This window comes from Rhamphochromis longiceps, linkage group LG22 (assembly GCF_057381845.1).
Source record: "Rhamphochromis longiceps isolate RC_006_pf linkage group LG22, R_longiceps_female_GT1.1, whole genome shotgun sequence".
NCBI classification, from domain to species: Eukaryota; Metazoa; Chordata; class Actinopteri; order Cichliformes; family Cichlidae; genus Rhamphochromis; species Rhamphochromis longiceps.
In genome coordinates, this window is record NC_140577.1 from 3,581,702 (window position 1) to 3,595,785 (window position 14,084).

Consider the following 14,084-nt stretch of genomic DNA (forward strand, 5'->3'; position numbering starts at 1 on the left):
ACATTCTCTGTCATATGGGCCTGGGATGATTATTTGGGAGAGTGTTTTCCTGCTGGGAATTGTATACATAGGATTCACTACATGGATAAACTTTATGAATCCTTTATCATCCGCAACTGAAAATAGTTGTGGATGATTACTATACCTTTCTAATGTGATGATGTTGTCTCTGATTGTTGCCTCTGGCTCTCTTTCTCTCCCCCTCTGTCACGTAAAAATCCGCTATAGCATGCAAATGGTTCCTTAAAAAAAATCCTCAAATATTGTTAGAATTATATTATTTTTACACCAGAGAAAATGTAAACTATGGGAACACAGGAAAACAAATATGTTTCGTTTTAAATAAAAAGACTGCATTTTAATGGAAAGTGAAGTTTAGGCTTTGAATTCAAAATGTTTTTGGTTCTTTTAGTTTGAAAATATATATAGATGTGCTCCTTTTTTCTTTTTCTTTTTTATAAAACAGTATTGTGAAGACAAAAGACTATTTTGAAAGGTCGTCTTAGCTTCCAGCACATTTGGTTTGGATTTATGCCAGATGCCCTTTTTGAGTCTGTATTTTAGGCCACTTTAAGAAAAGTCAGCAAATTTAATGCTATAAAATAAGAGTGTGAAGGCCATAATAGGGTTTGGTGAACAACCGGGTGGGTGACACTCAAATGTCCTGCAATGTAGTCGTGACTCTATTCTTGACTTTAGAGTGTTTATTTGGTTCATTTAAAGAACATTTGTTTTTTAGTCTTTCTCAGTTATTTCACTTCTTGTTTAGTGGACTTAATTGTTTGTTTACATGTTTTTGAGGTCGAATTTAACCTCTGACTGGCCATTGCAGATTTCTGTCAGAATCTGCAGATTATGCAGTACAAATAAAATGTTAACGTTTCTCCAACGTTGTCTTCCCAGCAGTTTCACTGGATAGCCAGCAAGCGTTCGCGATGTCTTATCGGGCGCTTCTCTGGCGCTGATAATTGGCTTCAGTCTTGTGTCAGTGACGTAAAAGACGGATTTAATGCGACATGAGCGTTCAAACAGCAGTCGCTTTCTGAAACATCGGATATGTATCGGATTCAGTACCACATACGAAAGTGACCCAGATCGGATTTGAAAATATCGGATTTGTTCCGTTCACACTGTCATAGCATGATCGGATATGGGTCGCATAGGGTCAAAAAAATCGGATTTCATGCGCTTTCGCCTGCAGTGTGAACGTAGCCAGCAAGCACCGCTCTTCTCTAAAACAGCAATAAGGATAATTATTAGGTTATCTACATTATTATGGAAATAACAAAATAACTTAAAGCAAAAATTGGGAAACGTGAAGTCCGAAGTCTTTATATTAAGGGCCATCAGTCAAACAATAGAGCGTTCACACTAGAGCGCGTTTGCTGTCGCATTTTATTTGTGGTGTGAACAAGCAGACAAAAAAATCGGATTTGATCAAAAAATCGGAATTGAGCATTAAGACCTGCGGTGTGAACGTAGCCTTTGTGTACATATTGTTGCTTTATTATCAGTCTGTTTGCTGGTTATTTGGGCAGGGTTTTTTTTAGTTCCTCTGTGATTTTTGGTTTTTGTAGTTATAATAATTGTTATTTTTTTGTTTTGTGGGGGTTTGGATGTCTCTTTGTCGTCTTTTTAAGGATTTTCATAGCAGTAATCACTCGAGTTACCGAAAAGTCTTATTTTGAAAGTTATAACCGGAATCCCCCCCCCCTCCCCCGATGATTGTAGAAAGCAGTCATTTCTACAGTCATTGGTTTAATCCCAGCTGTTTATAATCACAGCTGTGGTGGAGCTTTGACTCAGAGCCTCACCCTCCACCAAGAACTTTAGTTTTCTTTAATTCTATTTGTCTTCCAGCGGTGAAATGTCGACCACCGGGAGCTCCCTGAACTGTGAGGGGATGTACTCCCAACTAATAGACGACGAGTCCTGTCATGACGACTTACCCCACAGGCCAGATGTGGAACACCGTGGTAAGCAGTTAAACTTTAACCCTGCAGATGTGCCTCTGTGGAGGAATGCAGACGGTTTCGTTTATCTTTGCTTTAAAATAACTGACTTTGTCCTGTAGACACGGTGTGTTATCACTATGGAGACAGCAAAATGTCAAACTGAGATTTGTTACCTTAACTTTTGTACATGTTTATCTTCAGGATTCACTTTGCAGCTTCTCACATGAAAGTGCTGTTTTTCTCGTATCAGTCATTTAATTTTCATAGTTCTGCAGGCTTTCACTGGTAATTGTTTACTTACAGGTTATAAGGATAATAAAAAGATAAAGGAAAAAAACATTTATCAACAGAAAATTTTTTAGATATATTATCAAAGTGCTTTACAAAGTCCCAAACTCTGTGTTACATAACAGACAGACATGATGGAATTCAATCTTTAAGGTTTACGTACTCAAGTATACGGTTTTATACTCGGAGCCTCCTCCTTCCTCCTTCCGTGGGAACATTAGTGGTTTTCTTTGAACCAGCCCTGAGCTTTTAGATACTAAATCCAACTTTTATACACACTGGAGTCAGTCTGCAATAAGAATAAAAGACTAAAACTGTGAAGTCAAAATATAGTTTTATTTATTAATTTAATTAATTAAAATAACATGCAGAAACTGATTATGAGTTCAAAATGCAGCCATGGCAGCAGCAGGCTAAGCTCAGTCACTAGCAGACTGTGTGTCAAAGGGCCCAATCAAAGCTCTCATGTTTATTTGTTTGTTTTCAATTCAGTTTGTGGATTTCCTTTTTTCAGATGAGCTTTTATTCTTGTAACGTGTTCCTTGTAGTTTGGTTTTTGGTAACTACTAGAATAGCTTGCTTTCATGTTTTTGTGTGCATATTAAGGCCCTTTGTGATGGTTTTGTTTGCTTTTGTGTTTTTATATTATGGACATGGTGTTTTTTGTCTGGTGACATAATGCTTTTATTTTTAATATAAAAGTGATCATTGATAAATAATGAAGTAGAACGTTTAAAATCTATTATTTACTAACATTTATAATTTTCAGATAGATGAATATACATTAGTTGTAAGTCTTTCACTTACTCAAAAACAAATAATAAATTCCTACCTGCATCATGCTTTGTTAGATAATTAAAAATGTCAAATGCATCGCCGGGATTGCGTTCCAGCATGTTTGACATTTACAAGTCTGAGCAGAGTCCTCTGTGGACAAAGCGCTCCACTGCATGCACTACTTAGTCATCAAAAAGTGTGAATACTTTTATATGTCAGGTTAAAAAAAAGGTCACTGTTGTCAGTGTTGCAGAACAAAAAAATATTTTTTTTCTTAAAGGTTCTTACTATAAATTCCTGTTTAAAGATTATTTTAAATCTTGCAGAATCAACTGAAACTATCATCCATATATGTGAAAATAACTTCTCTAAATTGTGCTAAAGCAGGGTTTTAATAAACCGTCTTTCTCTTCCCATCACCTGCAGGTCATCCTGTGATGCAAATGTTCCCCAGGCCGAGTGGTCCCAGGCTGTACCGCCTCGCCACCATCTGCCTGGCAACGCTGTGCGCCGTCCTCGTGATCGCCATCATAGCTGTCACTGCACAATGTGAGTACACAACTATACTGAAAAACCTTTGCACGCAATTCTTGTTTTTTAAGTCGTTAAAGATGTATGTTGTACAATCACTGGAAAAACAACCATTCAAAGAAATTCGATGAAAAAATGAAAAATGAATGCCTGTGATGAGTGTTTGTAAACCTCTGACCACATGTAGAAACTCGTGGTTAAAACCATAAATTGTAGAGTTTGTGCTCTGAAGTCACAGACCAAAAAAGACGTAGCTTTTTATTCTAGATTTTTATGCATCCAATTTATTTTTGGAAACTGGAGGAGTCATCCCCTGCTGGCCAGTGGGAATAATACAGACTCATGGCTGATTTGGTCGACTGATTTTTAAGTTACTGGAATCATCAGGTCAAAATTGTGTTTTGTTAAGTTCCTGTGAAAGAAATAACTCCAGGAAGAGTTTTTATTTCTAATCACAACATTCTAGCGTGCTGAGACTCTACATGGTGAACATGGAATCCGTTATACCGCCAAGCTAATAATGTCATTGTAACCATGTTAGCATTGCTGGTAGTACAGCCTCACAAACAGGTATTTTTCCAGTATGTTGGCTGAAAATTCACTATATGGTGTATAAGTATTCACTCAGCCATCCAAACTATTGAATCATTTGGATCACTTCCTTGGCCAACATTTGTGAAAGAATGGGTCGCTCTCAGGAGCTCCACCATCGTACCATAGGATGCATTAGTGGTGCAATGACTCACTGTTGATCCGTGAAAGCTGTTAGAAAAGCTTTTGGGGTGTTTAGCTACAGACATAAGGCCGTATTCCGTTGTGCAAAACAAGGGGTTTAAACATATGATGAACATGCTTGAGCCACGCTACCATAATCCCGTCGTGCGTCCACTTCAGTGACAACATCGTTCCGAGCATGTATGTGTAGGAAAAGTCCAAAGTTATGGCTGAACTGTCCCAGGCATCTTCTGTTGCCCAACTACAGATGGGTGGACCTGCAGGGCAACATAAAGCTATGTGACAATTACTGCTGATTATATCACAGTGGAGTGGTAGATACAAAGCCCCGTACTGCCCTGTATTGCACCTTAATTTGTTTTTTATGAGTCTTGAGTTGAATGTTTTTTAATGGCCAAAAAAATACATAGATAAATAAATGACGAGTTACATTTTTCTTGTCTTCTTTTCTTTTTTTGCTGATCTGAAAATTTATCTGACTTAAAACTGTGATCAGATCCGAACCAACAAGTCCAGCTGTGAAATTTATTCACTACTAAATATTTCACAGTCAGCTGTTAGTGTTATTACAACAAAGTGAAAGTGATTGTGGATTACAGCCACGATCAGTGGATGCTGAGGTGCAGAGTCAGAAGCTACAGATTTCGGGTTTGGGATTTGAGAGCAGTGGGGATTATGGTGTGGGGTTGTTTCTCAGGAATTTGGCCGGGCCCCTTAGTTCCAGTGAAGTGAACTCTTAATGTTTCAGCATACCAAAACATTAAGGACAATTACATGCTCCCAACTTTGGGGGAGCAGCTTGGCCATGGCTCCTTCCTGTTCCAACATCACTGCACACTAAACACAAAACAAGGTCCACAAAGTCATGAATGAGACATGAATGGCCTGCAGAGAGTCTTGACCTCAACACGATAGAACACTTTGCAACGAGTAAGAGCGGGGTCTCTAATTCATTTACGGATGGTCAGTCACTGACATTGGAGCCAAGCCTCCAACTTCAGTTCACAAACGTGCTTCTGGAAAAATGGTCAAAAATTCCCATAAACACTCCTAAACCTTGTGGAAAGCTTTCTGGGCCCATGTTATATTAAACTCTATGGATTAAGAATGGTATGTCACTCAAGTTCATACATGTGTAAAGGAAGATGAGCAAATACTTTTGGCAGTATATTGTAATCCTTCAGCATACAGTACTGTATGTAACTTACTTTCATACTGCTAACAGATAAAAACAAACCTCAGGGTGGTGGTGAGGCATCCTTAGGGAAGCAGACGCAGGAGGCAAATGTGTCAGCTCTGACAGCGTCCATCGCCAAGCTGCAGCAGGAGAAACAACAGCTGCAGAAAGAGAAGGACGAGCTGCAGGCCAAGCTCGCTGCAAAGATGGCTACTAAAGGTAGACTCCTCATTTTTCTTTATCGTTTTCGTTCATGCATCTTTGTGAAGCCACAAGAATGAATCGTCTCCTCTATGAGCTGTCAAATACAGCCTGGATCCTATCAATAAGACTTTAGTCTGATTTAATTTAAGATTACATTTTTTGTAACCCATCTAACAAGCATAGTGAATCAGCTATTTACCAGCCGTTAAGTAAATATCTTTGGTTGCACCAATTTCCTTCTTTCTTGTCTCATCAGCTCCTGCTGTGGTGACGTCGGCTCCTATCGTCTGCCCCAACGACTGGCACCTCTTTAACAACAGCTGTTACTTAATCTCCAGGAACTCGCGGGATTGGCCAGAGAGCAAGTCATTCTGTGAGAGCAAAGGCGCTCACCTGGCCATCATCCACACACCTGAGGAGCAGGTACAGTTTGATAAATTTCATTGTGTTTTCCACTAAAGATGCAGTCATGCTGTATGCATGTGGTGCCAAGGAGGGATACACTGATTTCTGGCTTTTTTTCTTTGACAACAAGAAAACATTACTTCTGCCTCATTTGGGCTTTTGTGGAATTTTCTTATGTAAAGTTCCTGTAAACAGAGCAAGGAAAGAGCTGACTCTATAAACGCCCTTTACTGTATAAAGTCATTACTGATTAATGCTTTCTTGAATGTGAATGCTTCCTCTGTATGTTTCCTTTCAGACATTTCTTTGGAATCTTCTTCCCAGAGGACACTGGAACTCCTACTGGTTTGGAATAACTGATGAAAAAACAGAAGATGAGTGGAAATGGGTCGACGGCACTCCGCTGATCGGAGGGTAGGTCGTTTGTTTCTCTGCTTACCTTCTTCCCAACCTGTTCAGGACTAAAACTTAACACGTGGTCATGTTAGCATTGCCTTACAACACGATGCAATGTCCTAACAGAACAGTGAATGCAAAACAAGTTTGGTGCCAAATGAGTTGCTTCACTTATTGGGCAATATTGCAAAGCAGTTCGGCAGATTCATTTTTCCTTTGGTTCAGTTTCTTTTTTTTGGTCCTGCTTTGGACAATAACGCAACTATAGCGACAATAAACACAACAGTGTGTAAAAGTTTTGAATGCATTCTGATAAAACTTTGCAGGCGTGTCTTCAAGAGGTTAACTCAATGATCCATCGGTCAAAAATTAAAAAGAAGTCTTCTAACTTAGAAACTATAATTCTTACAAGTGCCGTGTGTATTGCCAACATACGCACAATCCCATATAAAGATTTAAAATATCATGCCACACCTCTGACCTCCTAAAGGCAATGATACACCGTATAAGGCTTCTGAATATCAGGCTACTTATATCAGGACTTCTGAACTCATCTTCAGATAAAACTTTTATATCTTTTATCTTTAAAACTCACTGTCTTTGTTTGTATTGGCACCATTTAGGATACGGGGAGTCTAAATATCACATTATAGGTTAAATCCAAGTATGATTTTACCTGTAACCTCACTTGTGATTGATTGATTTTGAATGCTGATTTATGATTAATTAGTGACTAATTAATCATTAACAAAAGGTTATACTTACATATATTATTATTATTATTATTATTATTATTATTATTATTATTATTGTCTCTGCCCCCGCAGTCTAAGAACAACTGGTATTCAATCATTCAAGGCCAACAGATTTATTTGACACTGATGCTCTGAAATATGCGTCTAGTTTTCTGTATGTCGACTTCAATAGGAGAAAAACCTGGAGCTCTTTGTTTGTAAAGAGTGACTGATTATCTTGTAGAGTAAATAGACAGTGTGTACTTAAAAAACAAACATGCAGCTGAACACTGACCTTTAACACACGCATGATTTTTACTCTGCACAGTGGTGGCTCCCAAGCTTATTTAAACTAAAAGACAAATGAAGAAATTTGGTGCAGGCAGCAGATAAAAACAGGGACATGGACAAAATGATATTCAGAGTTAGCAATTTGTGGTCTTATGAACCCTAAACTATTGCATGAATCAGTGTGAAAATTTGGCCCTATTCAGGTGGAATCTTAAGAACTTTTCTGTCTTTGATTTTTCTTCATGTTTTGCTTTTTACCAAATTTATATTCACTTGATTCGTTTTATCACACTTCAGGAAATGCAGCCTTTCAGTTTCAGTTTTAAGGGTTTAACGAAAGCATTAACATTTCAGAGACTGAAGATTAATTTGACGACTGAGTGGCCAAATCAACAATCTGGTACATTCTTAAAAAGAATGAATGTAGTGGTCGGCTCAGCAACACAGAAAGACCACAGAAGAAAACTAAAGGGCACAATGACAGAATCATTTCTATCATTGATATGACAGAGGTTACCAGTCTGACCAGCAACATCCCAGTGGTCAAGTCTAACGCTGCATGCACTGAACACTGGACACACTGTGACGCACTGCTGCTGTCCTCGTCTTGCCTTCGTGCTCGAAGTCACTAGACATGACCCTTCTCTAGACTGAGTTCCTTTGGCTTATTGAAAGTAAAGATGTTCAATAGAGAAACAAAAAGCGCGACAGACTCACTAAAGAGTTAAATGTTGTGCTGCAGCGCCACATGTCAGATAACAGCTGGAGGGAGAGCAGGTCAGGGCTGCCCGATTTGCAGCAAAGGTTGTTTTTCATGAAAATGCAAAGTGTGGTTTTCTTCATCTCCTGGTTATTGCAAAATGTTTCATTATATCTCTGAGTTGCTTCATTTGCTCTGGATGTTACTTCTGCTTCACATCACAGACTCACTGTAAAATTTTCCCAACTTGTGCAAACTCAACAGATTTTCTAAGAGCCACCTGATTTCTCTTCCTCTATTTGTAGATGACAAACCTGTTGACATTCCTGTTTTGTCCTTTTCTTCCTCTTTAGGGTAAATTTTTTTAGGTTTTATTTCTGTAGACGTTTTGACTCATGTAAGATATTTTTGTATAATTTGACGTTTTGTTTTATTGTTTCTGCCTTAAACTGTCCAGACTGTATTTCAGTACAGATGCAAAGAAAAATAATCTGCAGTTAGGTCCACACTCTGTTGCACAAAGACACACTTTTAGTAGTATAGTATGACTATACACTACCACAGTGTTTAAAAATAAAACAATTGATTGAACAATTAGCACATCGAGACAACTGTTATTGAGATTTGGTGGTGTATGAATAAAATTTTTTTGAATTAAATTAAAGTGCAGACATGCAAGCGAAGAAGGACAAACATCTTTGGACAGATGAAACCAAGATGAGCTTGCACCAGAAAGATTTAAGGACAACAGTATGGATAAGAAGAGAAACGACTCATGATGTCACATCATCTGTCAAACATGGTGGAAGTAGCATTATTGCATGACCACAGATGGCTTCCACTGGAACCAAATTCTAGTAATTATTGAGGCGTGACTGCTGATAGTAGGATGAAAGTGTACAGGGCTGCAGTCTCTGCTCAGGTTCAGACAAAGGACCCAAAGCATGTGCCAAAAGTGACCCAAGAGCTTCTCGAGGCTAAGAAATGGGACGTTCTACAATGGCCAAGTCAGTCAGCTGATCTCAAAAGAGCACGCCTTTTAATTGCTAGAGATAGCGCTAAATGTAGTTACAGGAAGCACAACTTTGAAGCGTAACTATCTTCAGCAGGTACTCGCATTCTTTGCACCCAAGAAAACAGGGTTATAAAAAAGCAGAAGCAGTTATGTTTGCATACGGACGTGATCTTTAATTGTTTTTACTAAACCCAGTGATTAATGTGAACAGTAAAGATCTGGAACAGTCTTTCAGCATCTTCAGTTGAGGATTAATTAAACCTAATAGCCAGTTTAATGTAGAATGCAGTCAATTTTCATGTGCTGCGGTTTGGTGGTCCTTTTAGCTGATGCCACGTTTAAGTCACCACACGATTCCTGCTTGCACGTATCCTTTTGTCAGTTTCATCCGTTCATGGTTACGATGTCATCAAAGTTTTCTTTGTGGTATTTCGACATCTAGCTCAGATTATGCTGAGTGAGCATAACATGAGCAGCAGGGAGTTTAAAATTCTAACAGCTCATGATAAATGATATATCATCATTCAGTATCATGACATCACTCTCTGAGATGGACAAAAATATAAAATACATTATTTCGATAAATGTTGCAACTTAAACTGTGTAGTCTGCAGTATTGTGGTTCAATTCTAGCGATAAACTATGTTGCACACTGTTATACCCTTGGGTACCACCAGAGACATCATAAGAGGAAGCCACTGCTAGAAATATAACTTCCAGTCTATTTGAGTGCAAAGCAAACTTGTAGGTGGTTTTCATTCGATTTGACAGGATATTTTGTACATAGACTTTTATTTGCCGCTGACCTTGAAAATGAAAGTTAATTTTAGTTAAAAAACTATAAGAGCTTAGATATGTTTAAATATGTTTGCTGTGTCTGTGGAATTTCATCTAGATGGAGGCATTTAAGCTGATGAAGTAACAATTGTTAGATTCAACCATTATACTTAAAATTGTCTAAAGCAGAGGTGTCCAACTCCAGGTCTCAGGGGCCGGTGTCCTGCAGGTCTTAGATGTGTCCTTGATTCAACACAGCTGCTCTGCTACACCAGGACAAAGGGTCCAACAAGTCTTTCTTTCTTTTTAATTAACAATATTACAATTATGAGCCCATGAAGAAAAAAAAGTTTCCTGAAGGACTCAAACTATAATCTCTGGGGTAAGCAGCACGATGATACCTCCAGCTTCAAAATGTGGCATTTTAATTCCACGTGTGTGATGATCATGTTCAGGGAAACAAAAATAGGAGGGAGGAAAATGTAACCAGCCATAAAAATAGACTAAACATGAATTTAGACCAAAGTTGCTCAAATCTAAGAGATGAGCAGAAGCTGTCAGTGGATGCTGAAAGCAAACTGTCCAGTTTGAAAAATAATCTTAGGATTATAGTTAGAAGTGGTGGTTTTGTAAAGTACACTGCACTATAGGAATAAAACTGCCCTAGCTCTTCTTCTTGACATGTTTAACGTGAACCATCAGATCCAGGGTGAACATGAATGTATGTTAAAGGTTTTTATACATGTCGATGTGTTTCGCTCCCTTTCTCTCTCCGTACTGTAGTTTCTGGGAGGAGGGTGAGCCCAACAACCACATCGATGAAGACTGCGGCTACATCGTGAAAACACGTGTGATGGAGCGCGTGGCGATCCGGAGCTGGTACGACGCCCCCTGCAGCATGTACTTACCCTTCATCTGTGAGAAAGAGATGGGCCCCGGCGCGAGTACTGCCATACCACACTAAGAAAACCAGTTAGTATTTTGTACTGGCTGCTTGGGTTATCTGTCACAGTGTAGTCAGGTCATCAACACTTATTTACCTTTTTGCATTTAATTAACATGTGCCATTTGTGCTCACTGCTCATTATTTGTGACGTGTGTGTGGATAGTTTGCTCTGTCCACAAGCATGAACGCAACAGAGATGGAGTGTCAAAATACATTTACAGTGCTGTCAAGTCCCTGAAGTACCGTGTAGCAGTCAGGACTGCAGTAGGGACTGACAACCAGGTTCATGTCCAGATGAGGCCCTGATCTTTCAGACTCGTGCGTATCTCTGTGCCCTCATACAGACGGTAACACAAGGAAACTGGGTCTCTGCAAAAGCTTAATCATGTATGAAATAGTTTTGGTTTTGGTTTAGGTTTTGAAAAGTGGTGCGAGAAACTAAAACATTATAACTCTACTTTGGTAATAATACAAAACCTTCAGCATTCATTTATACTTAAATTAAAACAATCATTATGTAGAACTATATACATAAAAAAATTGCTGATTATTGATTAGTTGCATGTATCTCACTCTAAATGTAAGCTTTATAACATCACAGCATTAAAAATAATAACAAAAACTAAAGAAACTGTATGAAGTTAAAAAAATGTGTTTTATTCAAAGCATAGTGGAGTAGCGTACACTGGGCTCTCTGTGCTCAGTGGCATTAACAGGAATAACAGCCGCCCTCCTCTGGACCTGTCGCTGGCTTCTATTCAGTGTTTCTGTGCCTTAAACTGCAGAAATATTTTTATATATTTTTATATGATTCACTTTCAGACTTAAATCAGGGATTCAAGTTGAATCAAGATAAATGCTTTTAAATGTCTGTTTTATATTTGGAATCAGATATGTTATGTGTCAGATGTCTGTGTGTATATACTGTACATAAAATACACGTCATGTTTGATCCATACGTGATGTAGCCACATGTGTAACATTCCCCTCTTTGAAGATGTGCTTTGAGAAGTAAAAATGTTTGTTGTCCCGTGGCGTAAATAACGACTGTATTTTCTCCATGGGTGTAAGCTGTTGCTGTCACTCATATCTGCCATGTGAATACAAAACGTGCACCTATCCAGCAGCAGACATGAGCAGTCTGTTAACGATGAATCTATCTGTTCTCTTCATGAAACATGATGGCTTGTTTGTAACGTCTCCTCCCTGCACTGCTGTTGTTGCCCTGCAGGTGGCGCTGCTACCACAATCAGCCTGTCAAGATGTTAACAACAGAAGGGTCTGTGGACTAAAATTACAATAAATTAAAATAAGTCACTTAAAATAACTTATGTGTGTAATTTCTTCCTGCTAGGAAATAATTTCCTGTAAAGTTGCTGAAATTAAAAACAGTTTGAATGTTTTAAATTGTGTTTTTAGATTAAATCAGTTTTAGAGTCGTTCCCTGAGGGAAAAGTAATTCATTGTGATTTATTATTTTCTATCTGGTCAACAAAATGAGTATAAATATAATTTAGATATATAAGATCATGATGAAAAAGAAATCTAGTTATCTATTCTAATTCATTTTTATTTCACTTCTTCTTCACTATATCAGCTCTTTTATTATTATTATTATTATTATCATTATTATTTACATGTACAAAAAACAAGCCTCAAACGCCTCATTCCATCCTTGCCGAGCTGAAAGACCCACATTCCCTCATCTCGTCTGCTTCCTGTTAAAGTGGCCCTGAATGAAGAGTGTTTGCTGAGCCCTGCGCTTGTACTCCAGCTCCTGAGCTTGTTACCACATGGAGTTTTCAGGAAGTCAATTAGCCCTTTTCTGTCATGGTTCATTAGCTTGGGTTGGAGGAACACGCTGACTCCTTACTGACACTGTTATAATAATGTTCAACCAGCAAATCACACCAGGAAGATTTCAAGAGATCGCTGATGAAAATTATTATACAAAGAGCTCAAATAGCATCTACAGTCATCCAAACTGAACACTATGACAGTCATAATTTTTCTGTTTATGAACGTATTAGTATAAGTTAGTATAAGTCAGATTTTTTATTTTTCAGGAAGTAAGGTTATATAAGTAGGTAACGGTGCGTCATGGCTGTCGTCCACTTTACAGCTGAGAGCTCGTTTTGAGGTCACAATGTGGCGAGTATGTTGGAGCATAAACAGATCACATGACAGATTAACAAGAGGTGTTTTTGGTGGGGTTTTATTCTAGCTCGTGGTTTGCTTTATAATGAAGGGAACAGATTTCAGTTAGATAATATTTAATATAAAAAAATATACAAGTTGTATAATTTCAAACACCACACATATTTTCAGCACAAGTTCACTGCACGACACTCAGCGGCACGAATCAACATATTTACAGTCTGTTTCATCTCTATGACTACTCACACCATTCATAACAACTGTACTTTTTATATTTACCTCTTTAATAACTCACTCATTGAGTGTGGAAGTTTGCATTATTAGGGGGTGTGGCCTATTTCCACTCACTAGACTGGACCCCTGGTGTTGGTGCCTTCAGGAGCTCACAGATATTATGGATTTTTTATGGATTATTGTATTTGTAGATTTCATTTTAATGTTATTTTTATGTTATGTTGCACTAATTAGCAGGTTTCTGTGCAATGCACCTGCACCGTCTATGTTGATGTCATCTGATAACTGAGCCCTGCATTATTTTGTAGTTTTGACTCAAAATAAGATGGTCAGTGTGATGACATTCAGGCTTCAGAACTGAGAATTAAAAATCAGACACTGACACTTTATTTTCTACACAGGCAGAGAAAGAACAAAAGGAGATTTACAAATCAATTTACAAATTCACCTCCAGCTGTGAGCACATCCCTGTAGATTTGTCTCAGGCGTCACGTCTAAATGGATTTAAAAGAGATCTGAAAAAGTTTACAAAAACATTTTCTTAAGTGCCGAGTGTATTCTTCATATTGCATATAATATACTTGATTATATTGTTCCTGAAAGGCTTTCCTGTCTTTCTTAAGGACACCTAGTGTTGATAGTTGGTTCACAAAGGCCATTAAAACTTTGTTTGACTTGTTAAGAAAAAACAAGCACTGCTGCATAACACTGATGTTGCTGTGTGACATCATCAGACCAGATCCTAAACCTGTTGCATCAACT

At 38.2% G+C, this 14,084-nt stretch overlaps 1 protein-coding gene across 1 annotated transcript; it reads left to right on the forward strand.

Moving 5' to 3' along the window:
• Positions 1-1,027: 1,027 nt before the first annotated feature.
• LOC146643140 (uncharacterized) lies at positions 1,028-12,258 on the forward strand. Its single transcript, XM_085396447.1, has 6 exons — positions 1,028-1,976; positions 3,447-3,569; positions 5,512-5,682; positions 5,924-6,090; positions 6,371-6,486; positions 10,769-12,258. The coding sequence occupies exons 1-6, from the start codon at positions 1,868-1,870 to the stop codon at positions 10,947-10,949; spliced, it is 867 nt and encodes a 288-aa protein (XP_085252573.1). The 5' UTR covers positions 1,028-1,867; the 3' UTR covers positions 10,950-12,258.
• Positions 12,259-14,084: the final 1,826 nt, after the last annotated feature.